The sequence below is a fragment of the Xyrauchen texanus genome, chromosome 14 (assembly GCF_025860055.1).
Source record: "Xyrauchen texanus isolate HMW12.3.18 chromosome 14, RBS_HiC_50CHRs, whole genome shotgun sequence".
Lineage (NCBI taxonomy): Eukaryota > Metazoa > Chordata > Actinopteri > Cypriniformes > Catostomidae > Xyrauchen > Xyrauchen texanus.
The window spans coordinates 34,091,951-34,118,269 of record NC_068289.1 but is presented as its reverse complement, the minus strand read 5'-3'; the positions used below and the strand labels follow the sequence as shown (position 1 = coordinate 34,118,269).

At 43.2% G+C, this 26,319-nt stretch overlaps 1 protein-coding gene across 1 annotated transcript in view; it reads right to left on the bottom strand.

Annotated features, from left to right (window-relative positions):
• Nucleotides 1-26,319, bottom strand: part of lrp1bb (low density lipoprotein receptor-related protein 1Bb) — a 491,998-nt gene that overhangs the window by 266,317 nt on the left and 199,362 nt on the right. Inside the window, exons 3-6 of the mRNA XM_052142560.1 lie at nucleotides 15,118-15,237; nucleotides 13,969-14,097; nucleotides 8,742-8,999; nucleotides 943-1,105 (exon numbers count right to left, since the gene is read on the bottom strand). Coding sequence (XP_051998520.1) covers nucleotides 943-1,105; nucleotides 8,742-8,999; nucleotides 13,969-14,097; nucleotides 15,118-15,237 — 670 coding nt within the window. The remainder of the gene's footprint in view (nucleotides 1-942; nucleotides 1,106-8,741; nucleotides 9,000-13,968; nucleotides 14,098-15,117; nucleotides 15,238-26,319) is intronic.

Here is a 26,319-nt window from a genome sequence, read left to right as displayed (position 1 = left end):
TTTTGTTCTATGTTTACAGATTTCTTTTTTTATTGTTAATTCCCTCAATTAGAATCGGCACACCCGAATATCATTTACTATTTTCCTTTTTTAATACACCCATAAAAGACAACACACTGTGCTTTCCATTCAAACTCTCCTGAACATTTTTTAAATGATCTCAGAGGGTGTCGGTGATCACAGTAAAAAAGCAAAGATTTGAATTTAAAGAGAAAAATGGTTGTCATTTCTTTTAAAGACACTTTCCTTCAGGTTTGTCAGGATTTCGCTTTTGCCAGAGTCACAGCGTGAAAACAAGAGTATGACAACCACACATTGAAGAACAGAGTTGGATTTGATGGCCTGAGCCCTCCCTGCAGTCTTTAGTCCTGCTGAACACTGGTGCTACAATTTAGGTTCACTAGGCATCAGGCGTCTCATTAAAAAGCCTGGTACAGTGTGCACTGCCTGTCCTTGCACTCTCATGAATAAATGTGACAGACTCTCAGCTGTATTCCTATTCTAAGCTCCCCGGGAATATTACCACAGAGTTCCTTTTAGCAGCTAATAACTAGAATAATCATGCAGCCCTTCTCTCTTTTGAGGACTCTTTGTGTCCTCTACTGATTTCTCCTGAAACATATTAACAATTACCATGCTGATGCTTTGTTTCAACTAAGGCTTTGTGGTGTCAAAGCAAAACAAAACTCCTGTAAAGCAGAGACCGTGGACCCTGGAATGCTAGATACATCGTGGAATACTAATGGCACTCCTGACTGTGGGACAGCAGAAAAATTATGGAAGCAGATTTTATCAAAAAGGAGAGAACATATTTAGCTCCAACAACAACAAATCCAAGATATATTTGTAAAAATGTTTAGCAGATATATGCAAGATTACCAAAGGCCTTGTCAAAGATGAGATCGTGAATGCTAAGACATGCCTCATGCATTTTTAACTCACCCCATAAGAGGATCCAAAGCAATTGCTTTAGGGTTCACCAAGTCTATGTCTATCACTGTAACACAGATGTCTCCATACTGGTTGCAGACAAATATCCGGTCGCTCACTCGATTCACAAAGTAAAAGTTTCCTGTGAGCCAGTCAAAGACTAATTGATCCACATCTGGAAAAAAGGAAAATGAACAATTGAACAATTAAAATAATAATAATAATAATAACAACAATAACAATAATAATAATTCAGATCATGAGGAACACATTTTGGTCACATATTAAAAATACCATATAGGGAGACATTTGTCCCTAAAACTAGTTTATTTGGGTGTTATAAGAATTTCCTTGCCTTGCGGAGGTTTCTAATGCTAATACGGGGCAAGCACACCTTGATCCGATCAGACAGCACCGCTATGGTAGCGTACATAAATCGCCATGGCGGCGTGCGCTCTAGTTATATGTCACAACTCGCCTGTCATCTCCTCCTTTGGAGCCAGCAACAACTTAGGTCGTTACGCACCACTCTTATCCAGGGCAACCTCAACATGGCAGCAGAGGCATTATCACGACAAGGTACGCTCAGCGGAGAGTGTAGTCTCCACCCCCAGGTGGTCCAGCTGATTTGAGAGCAGTTCAGCAAAGCACAGATAGATCTGTTCGCTTCCCAAGAGACCTCCCATTGCCCACTCTGGTACTCCCTAGCAGAGGCCCCCCTCAGGACAGACGCGCTGGCAAACAGCTGGCCCCAGAGGCTGTACCCCTCCACCTTAAAGGTTTATGTAGCCGCCATATTGGCTCACCACGACGCAGTGGACGGTAAGTCCCTAGGGAAGCACGATCTGATTATCAGGTTCCTTAGAGGCGCCCAGAGGCCGAACCATCCCAGGCTATGCCTGTTCCCCTGATGGGATCTCTCTGTGGTCCTTTCAGGCCTTCAGAGACACCCCTTCGAGCAGCTAGGATCAGACAAGCTCAAAGCCCTCTCCTTGAAGACTGCCCTCCTGATTGCGCTTGCTTCCATCAAGAGGGTTGGGGACCTACAAGTGTTCTCTGTGAGCGACACCTTCCTAGATTTTGGTCCCACAGACACCCATGTCGTCCTAAGACTGTGACCAGGCTATGTGCCCAAGGTTCCTACAACTCCCTTCAGGGACCAGGTAGTGAACCTGTAAGCACTGCCCCGGGAGGAGGCAGACCCAGCCTTGTCGTTGCTGCATCCGGTGTGTGCTTTGCATACCTATGTGGACAGCACGCAGGGCTTTAGATGTTCTGAGCTCTTTGTCCGCTTTGGTGTACAGCTGAAAGGAAATGCTGTCTCCAAACAGAGGCTTTCCCACTGGGTCGTTGATACCATCGCATTGGCCTATCACACCCAGGCCGTGCCCGGCCCCTTGCGGGTTCGAGCACACTCGACAAGAAGTGTGGCATCCTTGTGGGCATTGGCCGACTGCACCTCCCTAGCAGACATAAGCAGAGCAGGGGGCTGGGCAACACCCAATACCTTTACGAGATTCTACAATCTCAGGGTTGAGTCCAGCCTAGGCAGGTGGTGGTCTCCACGGGGTCTTTTCCCCCCGAAAGAATAGGAATTGGAAAAGAACGCTGCTTTAACTCTATGCGAGAAACAGAGAGCAAAAAGGCGCGGTTGGTGCGGCTGGCGTGGCCTGCTCCCATGCTTGGCACGTTGCTTTGTTCCCCCCTCCGGGGTGCCGGGAACCTACAAAGTTTATGACAATTTTTTGGGGCATTGGGGAAGGGTATGTGCAGTCTGACTCAGCCTGTCGCTTTGGCATGCAACTGCCTGCCTGGACCTGCATCAGCAGCACACGTACAGGGTTCAGCTCATGGCGTGATTGAATAGGGACCCCTAATGTCACTTCACTAAACACAACGTCAAAGTGAGCGACAAATTGGGATCGTCTAGGTTACTGTTGTAACCTCTGTTCCCTGATAGAAGGAACGAGAAGTTGTGTCCCCCTGGCTCCGAAGCTGAACCGAGCCACTGCTATGGCCGAACCTTACTAATGGCATCTCAGTGCAAAACCTGAATGGACAGATGCATGATTTCCTCCTTTTATACCCGTATGTCCAAGGAAGGGACATGCAAATTATTTTTGCCAATTTTTCATTGGCCTTTTCTCAAGCTCAGAGGTAACCAAGGCCTTCAAAGAAGTCCCTTAGTGTCGCTTCACTCGACACAACGTCTCGTTCCCTCCATCAGGGAACGGAGGTTACAATAGTAACCTAGACATTTTTATTAAATTGTTTGCCACTGAATAAAAAAATGCCCTAAATGCAAGTCATGCTGGCTAAATTTATTTAACTTTTCAAGATCATAAACTTTGGGTCCATTAGAGTTTCTTAATGCACAATAAGTGAAATCATCTGCTTTAGTTGTCATAAATAAAGAGCCATTATTACAAATCAATACCTCTGAATGAACGCATGTTCTTAATCTCTAATTTAAGACTGAACAACTAATAGGCTAATAATTAAATGAGTAATAAAACATTTCTCATTTGAACTATCAATTAATCCTCAATAGAAACATTCTGTAAGTTGAACAACACAAACATGTTCTTTAGATGAAAGTATGCGGTGCATAAATTCATGCAGAGGTAAATAAATTATGAGCTCTGTTAGCATCCACACAATTTGCACAGTTAAGCACTAGGCAGTCAAGTTGAACCCAGTATTACACTGTATTACACATTTGGTGCAGCAAGATATGCATATATACTTGTCTTACAAGATACATGAAAATGGCAATGTACTAAACTTTTGAACATCTAATTCTATAGCAAGAAATGTTATACTGGGAGCCTTTCTAGTGCCCAGTGCCATCCTTCAGATTTTATACCTTGCATTAGTACCTTACTGTATATCAACCCTGTTGTTTATCTAGTAGGATTTGTTAAATTTTAGAAGTTAAAATTGGCTCCCATTTTAATTCATGAGCTGGAATTTAAATTGAATTGGTCAATAACCAAGTTGAATTGGAATGGCATGAAGAGGAATTTTCTGAATGGCATTTTGAAGAAATTTAAAACAATAACAAAAGAGGAATGGCATTGGTTTCATCACGGTTTTACAACAAAACGTAAACAATTTCATCATTCATTTTGACAAATTATATGCATATTTTTAATTTAAAATGTATTCATATGTATCCAGTCTACAACAACTGATATATTTATCATATTTCTGATATATTGCACACTTTTTTCTCTTAACTAAGTTCAATACTGTCAAAAACTCTCTTTACTTTATAGTACATGTATAGTTAAATATACACTAACACATTTTTGGTTTAAAACTTTTACAGCTGGAACAGTGTTTTCCTCCACCGAAAACATCTCGGGTTATGACTATAACCCTTGTTCCCTGAGAAGGGAACGAGACACTGCGTCATTGAAAACGACTCTTTGGGGAACGCTCCTTAGCGTGCGCCTCTGAATTATGAATGAAACTATTCCAATCTTGATTGGTGTTGCGTCATGACGTAACATGTGACGGCATAACCGGATGCATAAAAGTGACGCCGGCACACAAACACATTAGCCTAGCGATGAAGCAAGCCGCTCTCAGGCATTGAGGGGCGTGGCAGGACGACGCAGTGTCTCGTTCCCTTCTCAGGGAACAAGGGTTATAGTCATAACCCGAGACGTTCCCTTCCGAGGGAACTCGCACTGCGTCGTTGAAAATGACTCTTTGGGGAACGAATGCCCACTAGGCCATGCGCCGAAAAAGGCCTGCCCTAGAGTGAAACTGAACTCAGGCACTCAGCTAGGACGAGAGCACACGTGCGCCAGGCGTACTAGGGAGGTGCAGAAAACCTGATGAAAGTGTGCGGGGTAGCCCAACCGGCTGCCTCACAGATCTCCTGGAGGGGCACTCCCGATAAGAGAGCCCTAGAGGACGCCATGCCTCTAGTTGAATGAGCCCTTATGGCCAAAGGTGAAGGCAAATTGCGCACCTTATAGGCCGAGATAATAGCCTGAACAATCCAATTACTAATGGTTTGCTTCGAAGCAGGGAGCCCCTTCTTAGGTGACCCAAAACACACTAACAGTTGGTCCGACCTCCTCCAAGAAGAGGACCTCTCGAGGAAAACGCTCAAAGCTCTGACAGGGCAGAGCAAATGGAGCCTCTCTTCTTCTGCCGACACATGAGATGGAGGATGAATGCCTGCAGGACCGTAGACCGTGCCGTGTTAGAAGGCACCTTAGGCACAAAGCCAGGTCTCGGGTGCAGAATGGCTTTAACTCCGCCAGGGGCAAACTCCAAGCAAGCTGGTGTTACTGCCAGGGCTTGAAGATCTCCCACCTTCTTTAGAGAGGTAATAGCTAAGAGAAAAGCCATCTTGAACGTCAGGTCCTTGGGCGAGGCCGACTGAAGGGGTTCGAAGGGGGCCAGGGATAACCCTTCGAGAACCACCGCCAGGTCCCAGGCAGGAACCCTGGACCTGGTTGTCGGTCTCATCCTCCATGTACCACGGAGAAAACGAATGACCAGCTGGTGCCTCCCCAGAGGCCCAGCACTCAATGGTGCATGGAAAGCCGCAATGGCAGCCACGTACACCTTAAGTGTGGAAGGGGAGAGACCCGCAGAGAAACGATCTTGAAGAAACTCCAGAACTGAAGCCACCGGGCAGTTAACTGGATCTACTTCATGTTCTCTACACCAAGTGGAGAACACATTCCACTTGAGGCCATATAATCTCCTAGTAGACGGAGCCCTAGAGTTAAGTATGGTTTCAACCACCCCCGCTGATAGACCAGCATTTAGGTACTGAACCCCCTCAGGGGCCAGACCCACAGTTTCCACAGCTCTGGACGAGGGTGGAAAACTGTGCCCCCTGCCTGAGACAACAGATCCCTCCTCAGAGGAATCTGCCATGGCGGAGCTATCAGGAGTGAGATTATGTCTGAGAACCATACTGGGCCGGCCACATCGGGGCAACCAGAAGTAGACTGATGCCCTCTTGGCGGACCCTTTCCAGGACTCCCGGAGCAGAGCGATCGGGGAAATGCGTACAGGCGAAGCCTCGGCCAGGCCTGCACCATGGCATCCAACCCCAGTGGGGCTGGATGTGAGAGGAGAACCAAAATGGACAGTGGGACGTCTCTCGAGACGCGAATAGATCCACTTTCGATGGTCCAAATTTGTCCCATATCAACTTCACCACCTCTGGATGAAGTCTCCATTCCCCGGGCCTCAGCCCCTGCCTCGACAGGATGTCTGCTCCCTGATTCTGAACCCCCGGAACATACATGCTCTGATAGACAGTATTTTCCCTTGGGACCAAAGAAATTATCTGATGCGCCGGTCTGCACAGAGGGCGCGATCTGAGTCCCCCTTGTCGGTTCAGATAAGCTACCACTGATGTATTGTCCGAACGTACTAGGACATGGTAACCTTAGATGTCTGGAAGGAAGCTCCTCAGAGCCCTGAACATAGCCAACATCTCTAGACAGTTTATGTGCCAAGAATGATGATGGTCACGATGGCAGGAATAGTAAGCATTTTGAACCTGAACCTCCTCAAAGGCCGGTTCAAAACTCTGAGATCTAAAATCGGCCTCAACCCCCCATCCTTTTTTGGAACTATAAAGTACCGGCTGTAAAATCCGGACTCCCTGTCTGCATGAGGAACACGTTCTATGGCCTCCTTTAGCAGCAGAGATTGCACTTCTTGTTCCATCACCTGAGTCTGCTCCGGAACCACTGTAGTCTGCACCACCCCAGAGAATTTGGGGGGGCGGTGCCTGAACTGCAGTCTGTACCCTGATTTTATTATATGCAGGACCCATGCAGATATGTTGGGAAGATGATTCCATGCCTCTACAAAATCTACTAAGGGAACCAGCCTCTCGAGGCTGGTCTCGGGTGTTTTTCGAGCACCGGTCTTGACTTCCTGAAGCGAGAGACCAGCAGGATTTAGTCGATACGGTTTTTGTGACCACAATTGGTGCTTGTTTTTTTTATTTTTTTATTATTTATATTTTTTGACACGAATGGCACGGTGTGCGTTCGCTGGAAATTGATGTGGCCCGAGGCGTCAGAGACGGCGGGAACCGACACCGATTTTCTGAGGACTCCACTGCGAGAGCAACCTCGGTTGCTCTGCAGCGGGGGACAGCCCTCCGAGGTTCTACCACCTTGGTAGGACCTCCTTCCCGAAGCTTCGACTAAGGGAACCAGCCTCTCGGAACCGGCCCGAAGCGTCAGAGACGGCGGGAAACCGACACCGATTCCCTGAGGACGCCGCTGCGAGAACAACCTCGGTTGCTCTGCAGCGGGGGGGAACTCTGTGGTGCGAGGAGCTGACTGATGGCTGGGGCTGATCTGCTTGCCCTACTCGATTTAGACTTACCTTACGGGGGAAGCATCAAGCAGAAAAGATCTAACATTTTCCTTTATCCCCGATAAATTCAGCCACAGATGCCTCTCTGTGGCCACCATAGCTGCCATAGAGCGGCCAATAGCCACTGAGTGCAGGCAAGAACCAGCCCGACCTGCCGCCATGTAAGCCCTACTTATTAAAGCAGATGTATCCCTGCAGGGCTTACTAGGTAGCGCCGGGGTTTTAGCCCATATCCCGTGCCCCAAAAACATCGTCTGTAATCACCACACTGGGGCTGGAGACATGGGACGAATGCGGTTTACCCCACGATCTCGAGATATATATTTATATTTTTTTTTTGTGGAGATTGGGGAAAAACGGCAAACCCCGGAGCTGAGGTTGTGATCTGTGCCGCAGGAAACGCTCGTCTAATTTGTCTTTCAACTTGCGTTTCCTGCTCATTTTGTGGCCAGCTGATATCAAGTCTGGCCACGGCACGTGTCACAACCTCAATCAGCTCCTCATAAGCTTGGCCGAAAACTGGTGTGCTTGACTCACGGTCGTCCGCATCAATGCTGAGCATATCCACTTCCTCGGAAGCAGAGAGCTCAAGCATTGGGACCTGATCGTGGGCAGAAGAAGCCGCGACGCGGGCTTCTGCACCACTCACAGTAGGCTCGGGATCCTCAAACGAAGAATGAGAAAGTGCCGCAGCAGTCTCATTCTCATCTGCAAGATCCGCTGCGAACCCCACGATCTCAACCGCCGCTGCCTCAACAGACGCGGGACCAGATCCGTGGGGAACGCGAGCCTGACCGTGATCATCAAAGCACGCCAACCGGGAGCGCAGCACTCTCATGGGTAGTGCTTCACAACTTTCACAGGCAGATCCCTCGAGAGCTGCATGTGCGTGCTGCGGTCCCAAACAATTCACACATAAAGCGTGCGTGTCCCTACCCGTAATGAAACGAGGGCAGGGGTGCACGCACTTCATGAACTGTTGGGTGGCCATAATATTTTTAAATCAGACAAACAACACCAAATAAGACAAACAATACACATAGAGCGCTTGCTGAAGAGCGAAAGCTAATGTGTTTGTGTGCCGGCGTCACTTTTATGCATCCGGTTATGCCGTCACATGTTACGTCATGACGCAACACCAATCAAGATTGGAATAGTTTCATTCATAATTCAGAGGCGCACGCTAAGGAGCGTTCCCCAAAGAGTCGTTTTCAACGACGCAGTGCGAGTTCCCTCGGAAGGGAACAGAGATTTTTAAAAATGTTCTGACATCGGGAAATTGGCAAACCAAAAACAAATTAGTGTGGACGTGGTCTTAATTCTATATGGCGCACAACCCTATAATATACACCCATCACGCCTATCACCTATCTAAAATAATGTAGCAGTTTTGTTTCACTACATCATCATTTAGTAGGTGTGTCTAGTAGGACCCATACCATGGAGATTCTGCATGGTCTTTATTTCCTGTTCTTTAGTGAAGCCACTGGCTTTTCTCATTCTGGCACACCGAAGCTCTCCAGAGGACCCTGTGGATGTAACCCAGCACACTGATTCCTCTTTGTGGTTGAAATCCAAGCCATGAGTCCCATTTGTGTCCAGTTGTTTCAGGGTTTGGAGGTGGGATCCATTTAGGGCTGTGATTACAATATTATCTGTGCCTCCGATCAGCAAAGCTGCAAGGTTTTTGCCAGGCTCTGGAATAGATGGATAGGGAAATGGTGACAAGACAGCTTGAGGCCAGGCATTTCTTGGGCATTCCATGCTTTCAAAAGAATGGGATAATATAGGCTTGTGCAGAGGGCATAGGTAATTGAGAAACAGGTCTATGAGGAGAGAAACCTTTTTTCAAAAGCAGCAGTCATCTGAAAATATCTGTTTCTATTCAGGTCTGCAATTTATTTTAAAAGTGATAGTGGGTGTTGCATTAAAGTTTGGAAGGTTACCAACAAAAGATAATCATCCATCATCAACCATTTATCATTTAATGTGTGGTATGGCAAAATATATGTTAAACATAAATGATGGGCAATCTAAAATGTAACTGAAGCATGAAATTCTATTTGGAAATATACATGTGTTCATGTCAAAGATGCACATTGTGTAATATATATAAAAAAAACAAAGACAAATTAATGCAGAACAGGCAGGTGGTTGCACGTATGAAGGTCAAAGTAACTTTGCATCATTTACCCCAACACTGCGATGTCTGGCACAGGTTGTGCGGTTCGTTGGCACACTGTTAAAATGCTATAGTAAATTATTATTTATTTATTTTTTCACACAAAATTCACACCACTCATAAATATACAGTTTCAGACAAAAGTGTCTGATTTTTTCTTTTTTTTTTTTTTGTCTGATCTGATTTATTTATGTATTTATTTATTAGTAGTAGTAGTGGTAGTAGTTGTTCCAGTGGTAATAGTACTAGTGTTAATATTATTATTATTAATAATTATAATAATAATGATAATAATAATAATAATAATAATTATGATATTAATTAAAATAATTACAATTTAAAATTATTATTATTATTTAAATTACCAATTAAGAGATTTTATTTATTGATCTATTAATTTATTAATTATTCTATCAGTTGCAGTTCACTTTTGGAGGTCAAAATTATGTTTAATTATGACGTCCGCAAAAGAAACAGACAAAACCGTTATCTTTTATATTCTTTTGTAGTGTACTTTGTTTTAGGAGTCTTCTTAAACATTCACATTTCTAATGGCCATGTCATATGCAGTATGCCCCCATCATATTGCCAGGACGTGTAGATGCACTGAAATTTATATGCAGAATCTTTAACATCTTATGGAAACCCCATAGCTATCACAGTGCAACAACCTCCTTCTGCTAAATTAATATTAATGTGGGTGAGCACCAAGTTCAGTTAAGTTTATGGGTAATGATATTCAGTTTATTCCTCATAGGAAAGCAGTCACATTGATTAAAAGCAGGACGTACTCACCATCTACTGTAGCAGAAAGCAAGGCACACAGCTGCCTGCTAGCTATTTCCCACTGTGGTGTACAGTGGCGTAATCCCTGTTCAATTTTAAACACGTGCATACTGGTTCCAGTGTACCGTACCAATAGATATACAAGGACGCATCATCTTTGTAGGTCACAAACTGCTTTGCACAAGGTAACCTTTGATGGCCTCACACCTTAACCATATTGTAACATACTCTATTCATGAGTTGTGTATGCTTAAAATTATTAATTTATGCAGTGATTGGTTTACAACAGCAAGCCTGCAATGTCATTATGGGCCTTGAAAAGTAGGACATTTCCTGATGGGATACATTGCATAAAAATATCATAAAGAGCTGAGAAATGCTTAATTGCTCTATTTTACAGGCATCTTGCACACATACACGTGTTTATTAACGCATGCTTATTAACATATACATTACTATATTGTTAATTAATGAAAGTCAAACATATTTAGATAAATTTAACCCAAACAAGTGTCAATGTAATATATATCCTTACAGCTGTAGAAAAAAAAACAAACAAGTTATTTAACAGTGTAGGACTGAATCAAGCTTTTTATTATAAAAATTACAATGAATTAGAATCCATTTAGAATTGTAGTGAATGTTTTCCCTAAAAATCCCTCTTATTTCAAAGCAGTCGATTCAATTATTAACTTGATTGGATTTCTGGCTGGTGGGGATGCACTCTCACAGGCAGGTGCCATTAGGCGTGTAATCATTGACAGGGTCTGATAAAGACAGAGAATACCTCTCCTTTAGGCACTGCTCTTCATAAAATGCAGCTTAATCCACAATGCCGGGCTTATCTTCCAGCAATAGCTCCATTATTTCGGTCCCTTGGCACAACAACGGTGATATCAGGACTGTGGTGGAATTTCAAATGCAAACAGTTTCAATCATCAGGTCCTCATGACAATGTAGGGCTAAAATGTATGGTTGAGTCTGGACTCACAAATTATCTTTGAAAGCTGTTTTTAAACCAATATATTATTTGGTGAGACAAACTTGTCTGTAACCTTACTGGAAATAAATGGCTTTTGTTTGGTGAGAATTGAGAAGAATGACACTGAAAATGTACGATTAATTAATTGTGCTTGTTTATTCTATAAGAGAGAGTTTTGTTTTGCAGTTGATTGTTGTGTTGGGCGTCTAGGAAATAAAATATTGTAGGGTTGGGCAGTGTGACAGTAAACGATATACTGTGTAATGGTAGAAATATGTCAACTGGAAGAGGTTTTGGTATACTTTTTATACCACAGTAGATACATTTGCTTGGCTATCAGTGGGCAGAACTGTTTTTACGTTTCCCATTGAATTTCCTATTGCAATAGGACAACGTGCCACATTAACCCTTAAACGCATCCCTTTTGCGGGACCTCATTCTACCCTATGTACCTCATCCATTTTTTGGAGTTTTTCCCACACCTCTTTAGTGTCCTTCAATATGTCTTATATAAATAGTGACACACAAAAAATTAAAAAATTATAATAAAAAAAATTAGAATTATAATAAAAAAAAAAAAAAAAAAGAATGGTATCAAAAGTGGATAGGGTCTCTAGAGACCCGAGGTATGTAAGAGTGTTTTCTTTTTTTGTGCACTTGTTTCATATCTATTTAAGTTTACTATAACAAGATATCAATTTATTTGTGTACTAAAAGATAAATTATTACTATATTCATACAAATAAATGCTATTTCATGTGGACTTTCTGTGCAACAATGAACAATGGGGAAATATCTGTTTTGTAAATGCATATACATGTACATAATATACATGTTATTTTTTACTCAAGGTGGTGCTGTTGTTTCAGTGACTGACTTGATTTACATTTGACATTGTTATTTGATGAAGAAACAGCATTGAATAAACTTAAAGCAAGTACAACACATGAAAAGTATGATATGACTATTGTCATTTGGGTGTACTATTTAAATAATGTAAGTTGAGCATCTATTTAGACTCAATATGTGCCTGACAAAATACACATAAGTTATACATTTCACTTGTGAAGATTTATGTTTAGCTCAATATGTGTTTGACAGCCAGTTGCATCTCATGAACTTTCTGTGTGAAAATAATTAATCCTGTTCTTGATTTGTCCTGATTTGTCGCAATATCTCTTTAATTTATGAAAAATAAATCATAAAAATATATCAAAATATATTTTATTTTATTGGTTTCTAATTGTCTTGAAAATATTTTTTAAATTTGACACTATCTGTGCATTTTGTACATCCATTTTTGATAGATATACTGTTAGTGTAGGGTCTCTAAATACCCGAATATGTAAGTGTTTGGGAAAATGATCATGCATTTAATGGTTAATAATGAATTCAATAGATGTGCAGTCAAAATAATGCATTTATTGTCTCATTTATTATTTTAAGGACTTCGAATGTGGCTATTCAATTTAGAATTTGGAGAAGGCACTATCCATTTTATAATATATGTTTTGTTGTTTTGAGTATTTATTTTTAATTCAAACATTACATAATGCAAAGCTGTTTTTGCACTGATGTCTGTTCCAAATAAAAATATAGTGTATTAAAGGGGAATTATAATGAGTAATACAATTATCCTTGATTTTTTGACATATAAGAGGTCATTGTACTATAAAAACATACTATAAGTTTCAGAACTCAAAAGTTCCCATTCAGTCCTAAAAGAGCATTTATAAATTCTATTACAAAAATTAATTACAAAAATAAATAGTTTTGAAATTGGCTACATTGTCACATCACAGTGCCATTTGAATAGCCCTGCCTCCATAACATATGAATCTGTCGTGGTGAACTGATAGAGTGGGTAGTGGTTCTTCAACTCAGAAGGTTGAACGATTGTTAATAAAGTTTGCTTTTAACCAATGAAAAGATAAAGTCAAATAACGTCCCTAAATGTTTCGGTGTTCCTGGTTGTGGAAAAACTGCATTTCTGCATAGCCTTCTGAAGTATCCCAACGTTAGAAACGAGTGGCTTATTTAAACAAAGTTCTTGAACGCATCAATGTGGGATTTCTATGGCTACTAGTGATTTGTTGTACTGAGTGCTTTCAGGGTTTTTGTAAACTGCTTGCATGTTTTTTTTTTTTCATTTATTCTTGGATTAAAACAGTTCCATGGTTGATGGTGGGTGATTTTTGCACTTCAAAGATATTAGCTAACAAACAAAAACAGTGGATGTGTATAGTAACGTCGGGACAGCACAGAAAACCAAGTGTTTCAGACAGAGGCCCAGAGACAGGGTAGAAAAAGGTTGTGAAAAAAACTTAACACACATTTTAAGTTAACCTCAAGGAAAATAACTATAATAATTAAAAAATGCATTTTATGACAGCTAATATAAAATCTGATTTGAACTGACATTAGTTAGCATGCAGATTGCATGTGTGAAGAACATTATGTATTTCAAATACACAGTGTTCAATCAGCAATCTCACAGCCCAGAAACATTTAATGTTTCTCAGCCATATTTTTGGTCAGCTTCATAGGCTGCTTAATGCAAAGCTGTGCTGCTGTAAGTTAATTTAATTCCCATAAAAAGAGTAATAATCCACCTTGTTTTAACTCAGTGCACTCTTGTGAAAGAAAAATATGGAGGCATGACTACATTTCGAGCAGCTTATGCAGATTTCAGGTCATTCATTTACCACATTCTTACCGTGTTTGGCTATGCAGGAGCGCCTGTTGGGCTGCAGGATGTACCCATCTGTACAGCTGCAATGGTATGACCCATAGGTGTTCATGCATGTCTGGCTACATGTCCCATACATGGTACATTCATCATGATCTGTACACACAGGAAGAGTCATTTATGACAAATTAGGTGTGCTCAAACATAACCCAAATACATAAAATCCACAAAATGTGGCCTGTCGGTGGCTTCTCCCTATCCAACTGTGCATCTCTAAGCCAGCCCTGCCTCCCACCGGTCTCCAGAGCTTTGTCTGTATAGGCTGGAGCATGGCATAATGTTCCAATGGTGATTTACTGATTAGTCTTGCTTTACTTGCATGCAGTCTGGAGTGAATTCAGTGGAAATGTCCATCACTGTAAAGAGAAAAATCTTTCCCCTGTTAAACATCTTTCTTTTCCAGACTGATTTCTGCTACTGGGGAAAATGGTTATAGAGTGCCTATGCATGATGTTTCATGATCAAGTACAACATACAGCACTTATAGCAGGGGTTCTCAACAGAGTTCAAAAGATGCTAGGGGGTGCTAAAGGCAAATTAGCAGAGAGGGGGAGTTAGGTTACAAATGGGGGTATTTATCAGTAATAATCAAATCTATAGTCAAGTTCCAAAAAAGATTGATTTAGAAGGTATGATTTAGACCAAACAAGGCCAACAAATCACTTTGACCTCTCTGGCGTCAATGCCATGTGCCAAATAAAACAGGATGGAGGTGTGAAAAGACACCCCAGAGACAGACCCCTCCCCTATTCATTGTCTAAAGCCGATCCTTCATCTGAGGAGATGGTTCTGTTTACACCTGGTATTAAAGGGATAGTCCACCCCAAAATGAAAATTCTGTCTTCATTTACCATACTCACCTTTTTATTGTTCTGGTCTCAGTCACTATTCACTTTCGCTGCATTCATATAATGAAAATGAACGGTGACTGGGCCTAATATTCGGCCAAAAATGTCCATTTGTGTTCCCAGGAAGAAAGAATCTCAAATGGGTTTGAAAAAACAAGAGGGTGGGTAAATTAAATAATTTTCATTTTAGGACAAACTATCCCTTTAATACCAGTTGTAAAAGTGGGTCTGTGAAGATGTTGTCTGGTGCAACCCTAAGAGTGCCCACCTCTGCAACTTCGCCCGTCTTCTCCCACCTCAAATCCATCCGCACAGAAGCAGAATGTGCCGTTTCTGGTCATGATGCAGCCGTAACGGCAATGCAGTTCATGACAGGCTGACAGGAGTTCTGTAGGAGGAGAGAGAGAAAGAGTTGGAGATGGAGAGAAAAACATGCAAATTGCTTTTTGATTTCACTCCTCTAAAAGCCCTTCCTTGCCATCAGCAAAAGGATGTGCCAGTGCACACTGACAGTTGTGAGCCAGAGGCGGGGATCAATAGAGCTCCGTGCCGGTGGAATCAGAGAGGTGCTCCACACACATGAAATTAGAAGAAATGCCCAAGTACGCTGTTGAAAATTCTATGAGAATAGAAAAATAAGGTTTTGTGTGGAGATCTGCAGAAGCTTTTAGCATGTGTTCCTTATCTGCAGTGCTCCAAAGTGCACTGGCTACAAAATAGCTGTATGCAACTAGCAATTAGGTGTTTGATTCAATGCAGTTTTATATACAACCCAAAATGCTCATACTGTATAAGGCAAATATAAAAATGTATTTGGCAGTGGCGGTCCTTGGGGGAATTTCAGGGAGGCAAATATGTAAATTAGTACTGAAAGATCAAACTAATAAAATATTTCAGTGGGTTTTTAATATCATATTGTATTATTTATTTCTGCTGGTATTGCTCCTGTACACATATGGGCTCCTTCCCCTGATATTTTAAAATAGCCTAAATTACCGATATGTTATATTTCTTCCGATCACCAACCCAACTTTTGTCAATACAGTAAATTAATGGAACAAATACTGAAATGTCATCTACAGACTATGATCAATGCAAACATTAATAAATGAATGGAGAGCCCCATTCCAACAGCAACATCTACTCACATAATAATATGTGTGAAGGGAACTCCATCCTCCGCTGTTTCATTGAGTCAAATGTATATATTTATATATAGTCGTTCAGTCTATTGTGTTTTAAGATCCTCCAATAATTGTTATTCCATCTATAAATTGGCAATTTTTTAAAGTTTCTCTTCACCTGTCTGTTAACCATAAGCAGGTTTGCTGATGCATTATCATGATTCTGAAAGCTGATTGATTACCTCTGTAAATGGTTGGTTATAAATGCAGAAATATCATTTTGCCTCCATTTTGCCTTTTTAGGACTAATTTGGAATGGAAACATATGGTGCTGCGTGATTTGAATATCCATTCTGATTGGTCAGTTTACTAATGAGAGGAGGATTTATGCCATCAGCCTCGTCTGGAATTCATGCCAATTCATACAGTGATTAAAACTGAAAAATGCATATACTATACTGCATAATGTATAGCAAATACATATTTTTCTACTGAAGGCATCTGAGTTCTGTAAGTTAGTTGGTCAATTGGTCCCACTTTATATTAGGTGTCCTTAGCTACTATATACTTATGAGTATGGCTAGAATGTACTTATTATGTACAAATGAGTTGTTACACTGTAATTACATTTAAAGTACCCTCATAACCTTTGTTATTGCACTGTTAACCTTAACCCTAACCCAACCCTTATCCTAAAACCTAACTCAAATCCCTTACCCTATACTCCTTAACCTAGCCGTACATTAACCTCAGTTGCAGCAGATGTAAATCTTGTGAGAATTTTCCAGAACAAACTGTAGTTACACAGTAAATACATAATATTGTATGTATTTAATGTAAGTACACAGTAGTAAAAGACACCTAATATAAAGTGTGAAAGGTAAATGCATTAAAACAACTGTTCTGAAGGGTCGCCGCTGATAAAAACCAAAAGATAATAAAACCAAAATGATCAGAACATTTCAATTATATAATTAAAAGTCACTTACTTTTGTATTTGTTAAATTTGATCTCACTGTGAGCTCTTTGATATCAGACACAATGCACACTGCACGATAGAGTGACTTGACAATGGCAACTTAAAAAATACATTATATTTTGTGTGTGTAATATCTGACAAAATGAACATAACATGACAATTTTCTACCAAGACGACCCTAAAATTCACTTCTGATTTTTTTACATTTTTTATCTGCCTCTCTCACTGTGCAGCCTGTCATTCTCTCTGCAAGCTCTCAGTGGACTAGTGCAACAACCTAAAATTATTTTCATACAGTGCAAGCAACAAAGGCCACATCAGCACGTCTCTGAAACCCTCTGTCTGCCTGTCACATATTAAATCATATGCCAGTTCTTGAGAAAAGCAAGACCCTACCGGCTATTGTTCACTGCACTCTTCTAACGTTTGTGGGTGTGGAATCAACTGTACAATTACTACCAATTTACCAGCCTCAAAAAACAAATAAGATCTGAAATGATGAGCTCCCAAAAAAGGATCTTTCCTTCAACAATGTAAAGACATGCTACTGCTAAACATCAATTACAATCAAATGAATGTATGCAAATCTGTTCTTTCAAGTTTGCATATGGTGCTTGATTACAATCATTAACTAGAATCATAGAATCAAGCATTATGTTTAGTTATATATTCTTTATAATTTCAAACACATTAGGATATAAACCTACATTTGTTGGAATTAAAACAAAGTCACAAAAGCAGACATGTTATTGTGCTTTCCCACTTTTCAAAATGGTTTTCAAAAGCTTTAAAAATCAACTGTAGAGAAATGCAATTAGCTGCCATGCTCATGCAGGTATGATTCATCAGAAGTTTTCAGTCATTTTTCATGAGATATTTTAGCAGCAACACCAGTGACACGGTTAGATGAAGCTGTCTTTGTGTAAAATCAAAGGCTGTTTTGGATGAATCAAGAACATCAATGAATAATGTTCAGGGTGTATCTTGAAAATATATGCTTTGTGAGGAAAGCATAATGAGTACAAGTCCATCAACCATCGAAAATGAGGACATTTCCACAACATCAAGAGAAATATTATACACTGTATCATGTCAAATATTAAATGTTGAGCTGTGACTAAATATGCAATTGCTGACTAACATTGTACATCTGTCAAAAGATAACCATCACCACCCTATTATTCTTTAAACTAACATCCTGTGGCACCTTAATATGCAGAGACATATTTAATCATTAAGTAATTTGTAGGTTTATTGCAAAGAAAAGTGTAACTGTGGCTTTGTGTCGCTCTCAAAACATTCCACTGTTTGTTTCATTGTCCTAACCAGGGGTGCATTTCCCATACAACGACATACCTCACTGCTTAACCACCATAGTACGAAGCATCATTGGAGAAATGAACTAGCTAGTCATGACTGTTTACCGAAACCATACAAACTATGTTGCAGATCCATCATTCAAACCACATTGGTTAAAAAATATAGAGGTGCCGTTAATGCGTTATGCAGGGGTATGGAAAAATAATTTGTGTCAATATTCAATTATAAAAGCTCATGTACACGTACTCCAGAAAGCTGTTTATTTGCGAGAAAGCAACTGAAGATATGAAAGCACTGTGCACTGTGTATGCGACAGATACAATACGATGCAATAGTGGGGTTTCCCTTTACATTAGACTCCGGGTTCCCCTGACGCACTTGAGCACATAAGAACATGCGCTTATAGCAGAAAGACTCGTGACTTAGTAAAGTTGATATGACATATATTTGATGAAATAATATTGAATCACATAAATTATTTTCTCTTTTGGCGCAAGCCCTGTCTGGTTGTCCAATGATATTGCTACTTAAACTGTTGGCTCCTGCCAAAGATAGGAGGCAGGGGGAGAGGAGGATGGGACTACCCCTGTGCAGGATGGGACACGACTGGTGATGGTGGGGAGGTGGAGGTTGCCATGTTGGCACACAGAAACAGCAAAGTGGTAAATTGTAAGCAGGCTTTTAAAGCAATGGCTGATGTCTCTCAGCTGTGATGAGCCGTAATGCTGAAGTTGTTCATTTAAAGCTGTTTAAAGCTATTTCCTAGCTTTAGTAGTGTAGTAGTAATATGAGCGATCACGGAGTGCTGTATGTAAACACTGGCTGACACGGATTCACTTCAGGTCACCTAACTGGCTCATATTACACATAAAAATTATCTTTTGCCACCACCTCCTGTACCATGGTTCCTGTAATCCATGTCCTTACTCTGCTTGTCTTCAGCAAACTGTTTGCGGGCTTTCTTGTGCATCATCTTTAGAAGAGGCTTCCTTCTGGGACGATTGATGCAGTGTGCGGCGTATGGTCTGAGCACTGACAGGCTGACCCCCACCCCTTCAACCTCTGCAGCAATGATGGCAGCACTCATATGTCTATTTCCCAAAGACAACCTATGGATATGACGCTGAGCATGTGCACTCAACTTCTTTGTTCGACCATGGCGAGGCCTGTTCTGAGTGGAAACTGTCCTGTTAAACCACTGTATGGTTTTGGCCACCGTGGTGCAGCTCAGTGTCAGGGTCTTGGCAATCTACTTATAGCCTAGGCCATCTTTATGTAGAGCAACAATTCTTTTTTCAGATCCTCAGAGAGTTCTTTGCCATGAGGTGCCATGTTGAACTTCCAGTGACCAGTATGAGGGAGTGTGAGAGCGATGACACCAAATTTAACACACCTGCTCCCCATTCATACCTGAGACCTTGTAACACTAACGAGTCACATGACACCGGGGAGGGAAAATGGCTAATTGGGCCCAATTTGACATTTTCACTTAGGGTTGTACTCACTTTTGTGTATTTAAAAGTAATTAAATAATAATAAAAAATTAAAAAAATTATGTCAATCATGTATTTACAGACATTAAACATTGAAAGGGGTCATGACCCCAAAGTATATATATATATATATATATATATATATATATATATATATATATATATATATATATTCAGTACTGTGCCAAAGTTTTAGGCACTTGTGAAAAATTTTGCATAGTGTGGATGTCTTCATAAGAAAATTAATAATTAGTTTTCATTTATCAATTAATGTCATACAAAGTCCAGTAAACATACAAAAATGTTTTTTTTTGCCTTTAAAACAGCACCAATAAAACAAAACCCAAGTGGTTGTTGGCAGATAGGATGTTCCAAGATTATTGGGGAATTTGCCACAGTTCTTCTATCCCTTAGGCTGTCTCAATTGGTTCTTATTGTATAATATTTATAATCTCAGACAGACACGATGTTCAGTGGGGGGCCATGACATCTGTTGCAGGCTCCCTGTTCTTCTGTTCTAATCTTTTCTATTTGCAAAAGTAATGTTTGGGAGTATAGCATTCATATTACCTATAAACACACTAAAGCTGAATATATAAATAACCATGTTAAGACAAATGCTTTTGTGAAACATATATATACATATATATACATATATATATATATATATATATATATATATATATATATATATATATATATATATAAGCAATATTACACAAGCAAGAGTGCAATATGGGCCTACATCAGCACTGCTGTGATTCGGCCGAAACGGTTCAATGAACAAGTAAATCATTTTTTTTTTGGTGGAAAAACGTCTCGGGTTATGACTATAACCCTTGTTCCCTGAGAAGGGAACGAGACACTGCGTCGTTGAAAACGACTCTTTGGGGAACGCTCCTTAGCGTGCGCCTCTGAAGTATGAATGAAACTATTCCAATCTTGATTGGTGTTGCGTCATGACGTAACATGTGACGGCATAACCGGATGCATAAAAGTGACGCCGGCACACATACACATTAGCCTAGCGATGAAGCAAGCCGCTCTCAGGCCTTGAGGGGCGTGGCAGGACGACGCAGTGTCTCGTTCCCTTCTCAGGGAACAAGGGTTATAGTCATAACCCGAGACGTTCCCTTCCGAGGGAACTCGCACTGCGTCGTTGAAAACGACTCTTTGGGGAACGAATGCCCACTAGGCCACGCACCGAAAAAAGGCCTGCCCTAGGGTGAAACTGAACTCAGGCACTCAGCTAGGACGAGAGCACACGTGCGCCAGGCGTACTAGGGAGGTGCAGACTGTAAAAACCTGATGAAAGTGTGCGGGGTAGCCCAACCGGCTGCCTCACAGATCTCCTGGAGGGGTACTCCCGATAAGAGAGCCCTAGAGGACGCCATGCCTCTAGTTGAATGAGCCCTCACGGCCAAAGGTGAAGGCAAATTGCGCACCTTGTAGGCCGAGATAATAGCCTGAACAATCCAATTACTAATGGTTTGTTTTGAGGCAGGGAGCCCCTTCTTAGGTGACCCAAAACACACTAACAGTTGGTCCGACCTCCTCCAAGAAGAGGACCTCTCGAGGTAAACGCTCAAAGCTCTGACAGGGCAGAGCAAATGGAGCCTCTCTTCTTCTGCCGACACATAAGGTGGAGGATGAAAAGCCTGCAGGACCGTAGACCGTGCCGTGTTAGACGGCACCTTAGGCACATAGCCAGGTCTCGGGTGTAAAATGGCTTTAACTCCGCCAGGGGCAAACTCCAAGCAAGCTGGCGTCACTGCCAGGGCTTGAAGATCACCCACCCTCTTTAGAGAGGTAATAGCTAAGAGAAAAGCCATCTTGAACGTCAGGTCCTTGGGCGAAGCCGACTGAAGGGGTTCGAAGGGGGCCAGGGATAACCCTTCGAGAACCACCGCCAGGTCCCAGGCAGGAACCCTGGACCTGGTTGTCGGTCTCATCCTCCATGTACCACGGAGAAAACGAATGACCAGCTGGTGCCTCCCCAGAGGCCCATCACTCAGTGGTGCATGGAACGCCGAAATGGCAGCCACGTACACCTTGAGTGTGGAAGGGGAGAGACCCGCAGAGAAACGATCTTGAAGAAACTCCAGAACTGAAGCCACCGGGCAGTTAACTGGATCTACTTCATGTTCTCTACACCAAGTGGAGAACACATTCCACTTGAGGCCATATAATCTCCTAGTAGACGGAGCCCTAGAGCTAAGTATGGTTTCAACCACCCCCACTGATAGACCAGCATTTAGGTACTGAACCCCCTCAGGGGCCAGACCCACAGTTTCCACAGCTCTGGACGAGGGTGGAAGACTGTGCCCCCGCCTGAGACAACAGATCCCTCCTCAGAGGAATCTGCCATGGCGGAGCTATCAGGAGTGAAATTATGTCTGAGAACCATACTCGGGCCGGCCACATGGGGGCAACCAGAAGTAGACTGATGCCCTCTTGGCGGACCCTTTCCAGGACTCCCGGGAGCAGAGCGATCGGGGGAAATGCGTACAGGCGAAGCCTCGGCCAAGCCTGTACCATGGCGTCCAACCCCAGTGGGGCTGGATGTGAGAGGGAGAACCAAAGTGGACAGTGGGACGTCTCTCGAGACGCGAACAGATCCACTTCTGATGGTCCAAATTTGTCCCATATCAACTTCACCACCTCTGGATGAAGTCTCCATTCCCCGGGCCTCAGCCCCTGCCTCGACAGGATGTCTGCTCCCTGATTCTGAACCCCGGAATATACATTGCTCTGATAGACAGTATTTTCCCTTGGGACCAAAGAATTATCTGATGCGCCAGTCTGCACAGAGGGCGCGATCTGAGTCCTCCTTGTCGGTTCAGATAAGCTACCACTGATGTATTGTCCGAACGTACTAGGACATGGTAACCCTTGATGTCTGGAAGGAAGCTCCTCAGAGCCCTGAACACAGCCAACATCTCTAGACAGTTTATGTGCCAAGAATGATGATGGTCCTGCCACAGACCCCTGGCAAAGCGGCCGTCCATGACCGCGCCCCAGCCAGTGAGGGAGGCGTCTGTCGAAACGGTTTTCCGGCGACATGACGCTCCCAACACTGGCCCTTGGGACAGGAACCAAGGTTTCTTCCATATTAGCAGAGAACGAAGGCACCTGCGCGTTACTCTGATTATACGAAATGGATTCCCGCTGGGGGAAAACCCCTTGGCTTTCGGCCACCACTGGAGGGGCCTCATGTGTAGAAGGCCCAACGGTACAATGTTGGATGCCGCTGCCATGAGGCCCAGCAGTCTTTGAAATTGCTTTACAGTGATGGCCTGGCCTAGCTCTAACCCGGACACCATCGCCATAAGGGACTCGATACGCGCAGGAGACATGCGTGCCTGCATCGTAACCGAGTCCCACACAACACCCAGAAATGTTGTGCACTGGGATGGTTGTAACACACTCTTTTTTGTGTTGAGTCTCAACCCCAAACTTCGAATATGGCCAAGGACGACATCTCGATGCCGAACCGCCATTTCTCGAGACTGGGCCAGAATGAGCCAGTCATCGATATAATTCAGTATGCGGATGCCCTGAAGTCTCAGAGGAGCAGGAGCTGCATCCATACATTTGGTGAATGTGCGGGGAGAGAGTGCTAGGCCGAACGGAAGAACCCGATATTGGTAAGCTTCGCCCCCGAAAGCGAACCTCAGGAACCTCCTGTGACATGGAAGGATGGGTACATGAAAATAGGCGTATTTTAGATCTATCGTGACAAATCAGTCCTCGGATCTGATCTGACTCACGATGACAGGAATGGTAAGCATTTTGAACCTGAACCTCCTCAAAGGCCGGTTCAAAACTCTGAGATCTAAAATCGGCCTCAACCCCCCATCCTTTTTTGGAACTATAAAGTACCGGCTGTAAAGACCGGACTCCTTGTCTGAATGAGGAACACGTTCTATGGCCTCCTTCAGCAGCAGAGATTGCACTTCTTGTTCCATCACCTGAGCCTGCTCCGGAACCACTGTAGTCTGCACCACCCCAGAGAATTTGGGGGGGTGGTGCCCGAACTGCAGTCTGTACCCTGATTTTATTATATGCAGGACCCATGCAGATATGTTGGGAAGATGATTCCATGCCTCAACAAAATCTACTAAGGGAACCAGCCTCTCGAGGCTGATCTCGGGTGTTTTTCGAGCACTGTTCTCGACTTCCTGAAGCGAGATACCGGCAGGGTTTAGTCGATACAGTTCTTGTGACCACAATTGATGTGTGTTTTTTATTTTTTGACGCGAACGGCACGGTGTGCGTTCGCTGGAAATTGATGTGGCCCGAAGCGTCAGAGACGGCGGGAACCGACACCGATTTCCTGAGGACTCCGCTGCGAGAGCAACCTCGGTTGCTCTGCAGCGGGGGACAGCCCTCCGAGGTTCTACCACCTCGGTAGAACCTCTTTCCCGAAGCTTCTACTAAGGGAACCAGCCTCTCGAGGCTGGTCTCGGGTGTTTTTCAAGCACTGTTCTCGACTTCCTGAAGCGAAAGACCGGCAGGATTTAGTCGATATGGTTCTTGTGACCACCATTAATGCTTGTTTTTTTTTTTTTTTTGACACGAACGGCACGGTGTGCGTTCGCTGGAAATTGATGTGGCCCGAAGCGTCAAAGACGGCGGGAACCGACACCGATTTCCTGAGGACTCCGCTGCGAGAGCAACCTCGGTTGCTCTGCAGTGGGGGGGGGGCAGCCCTCCGAGGTTCTACCACCTCGGTAGGACCTCTTTCCCGAAGCTTCAACTAAGGGAACCAGCCTCCCGGGTGTTTTTCAAGCACTGTTCTCGACTTCCTGAAGCGAGAGACCGGCAGGATTTAGTCGATATGGTTCTTGTGACCACAATTGATGCTTGTTGTTTTTTTTTTTTATATATATTTTTTTTTTTTTTTTGACACGAACATACAGTGTGCGTTCGGTGGAAATTGATGTGGCCCGAAGCGTCAGAGACGGCGGGAAACCTACACCGCTTGTGTGCCGCCATGTAAGCCCTACTTATTAAAGCAGATGTATCTCTGCAGGGCTTACTAGGCAGCGCCGGGGTTTTAGCCCATATCCCGTGCCCCCAAAACATCGTTCTGTAATCAAACACTGGGGCTGGAGATACGGGACGAATGCGGTTTACCCCACGATCTCGTTCTGTGGAGATCGGGGAAAAACGGCAAACCCCGGCGCTGAGGTTGTGATCTGTGCCGCAGGAAACGCACGTCTAATTTGCTTTCAACTTGCGTTCCCTGCTCATTTTGTGGCCAGCTGATATTCAGTCTGGCCACGGCACGCGTCATAACCTCAATCAGCTCCTCATAAGCTTGGCCAAAAACCGGCGTGCTTGGCTCACGGTCGTCCGCATCGATGCTGAGCATATCCACTTCCTCGGAAGCAGTGAGCTCAAGCATCGGGACCTGATCATGGGCAGAAGAAGCCGCGACGCGGGCTTCTGCACCACACACAGTAGGCTCGGGATCCTCAAACGAAGAATGAGAAAGTGCCGCAGCAGTCTCATTCTCATCTGCAAAATCCCGCTGCGAACCCCGCGATCTCAATCGCCGCGCTGCCTCAACAGACGCGGGACCAAAACCGTGGGGAACGCGAGCCTGACCGTGCTCATCAAAGCACGCCAACCGGGAGCGCAGCACTCTCATGGGTAGTGCTTCACAACTTTCACAGGCAGATCCCTCGAGAGCTGCCTGTGCGTGCTGCGCTCCCAAACAGTTCACACATAAAGCGTGCGTGTCCCTACCCGTAATGAAACGAGGGCAGGGGTGCACGCACTTCTTGAACTGTTCGGTGGCCATAATATTTTTAAATCAGACAAACAACACCAAATAAGACAAACAATTTCAACATAGAGCGCTTGCTGAAGAGCGAAAGCTAATGTGTATGTGTGCCGGCGTCACTTTTATGCATCCGGTTATGCCGTCACATGTTACGTCATGACGCAACACCAATCAAGATTGGAATAGTTTCATTCATACTTCAGAGGCGCACGCTAAGGAGCGTTCCCCAAAGAGTCGTTTTCAACGACGCAGTGCGAGTTCCCTCGGAAGGGAACTGAGTACGGTCATATAAACGCATATGTGCATGGAACTACTTTTTACGCTGCGGATCAGAATCTGCCGTTGCTGGTTCAAACCAAATGATGCAACCAAGCCTCAGATAGTAATTAAAAAATGTCACTTCAGAAATAGTATCATGGCTTGTGCTCTTTCTACCTAGTTATTGGATAAACAAGGATGGATGTGAGTGTGTGTGTATGTGTGTGTGTGTGTGTGTGTGTGAGAGTGAGAGAGAGTGTGAGTGAGAGAGAGAGTGAGTGAGTGAGTGAGTGAGTGAGTGAGTGAGTGAGTGAGTAATTGAGAAAGAGAGAGTGACACGGAGCATGTGCGATCACCTGTTGCTGCACAAAAGCAAAGATGCTGTCACCTTTCTGAAGATCAGCTTTCTCATTGGAAAAATAGCTGTACAAGCGGGGGGAATTCTCCCTATTTCGCGGTAGCCGGTGCGCAAGAGTTTTTGAACAGTACTTTTTCTCCAATGTGG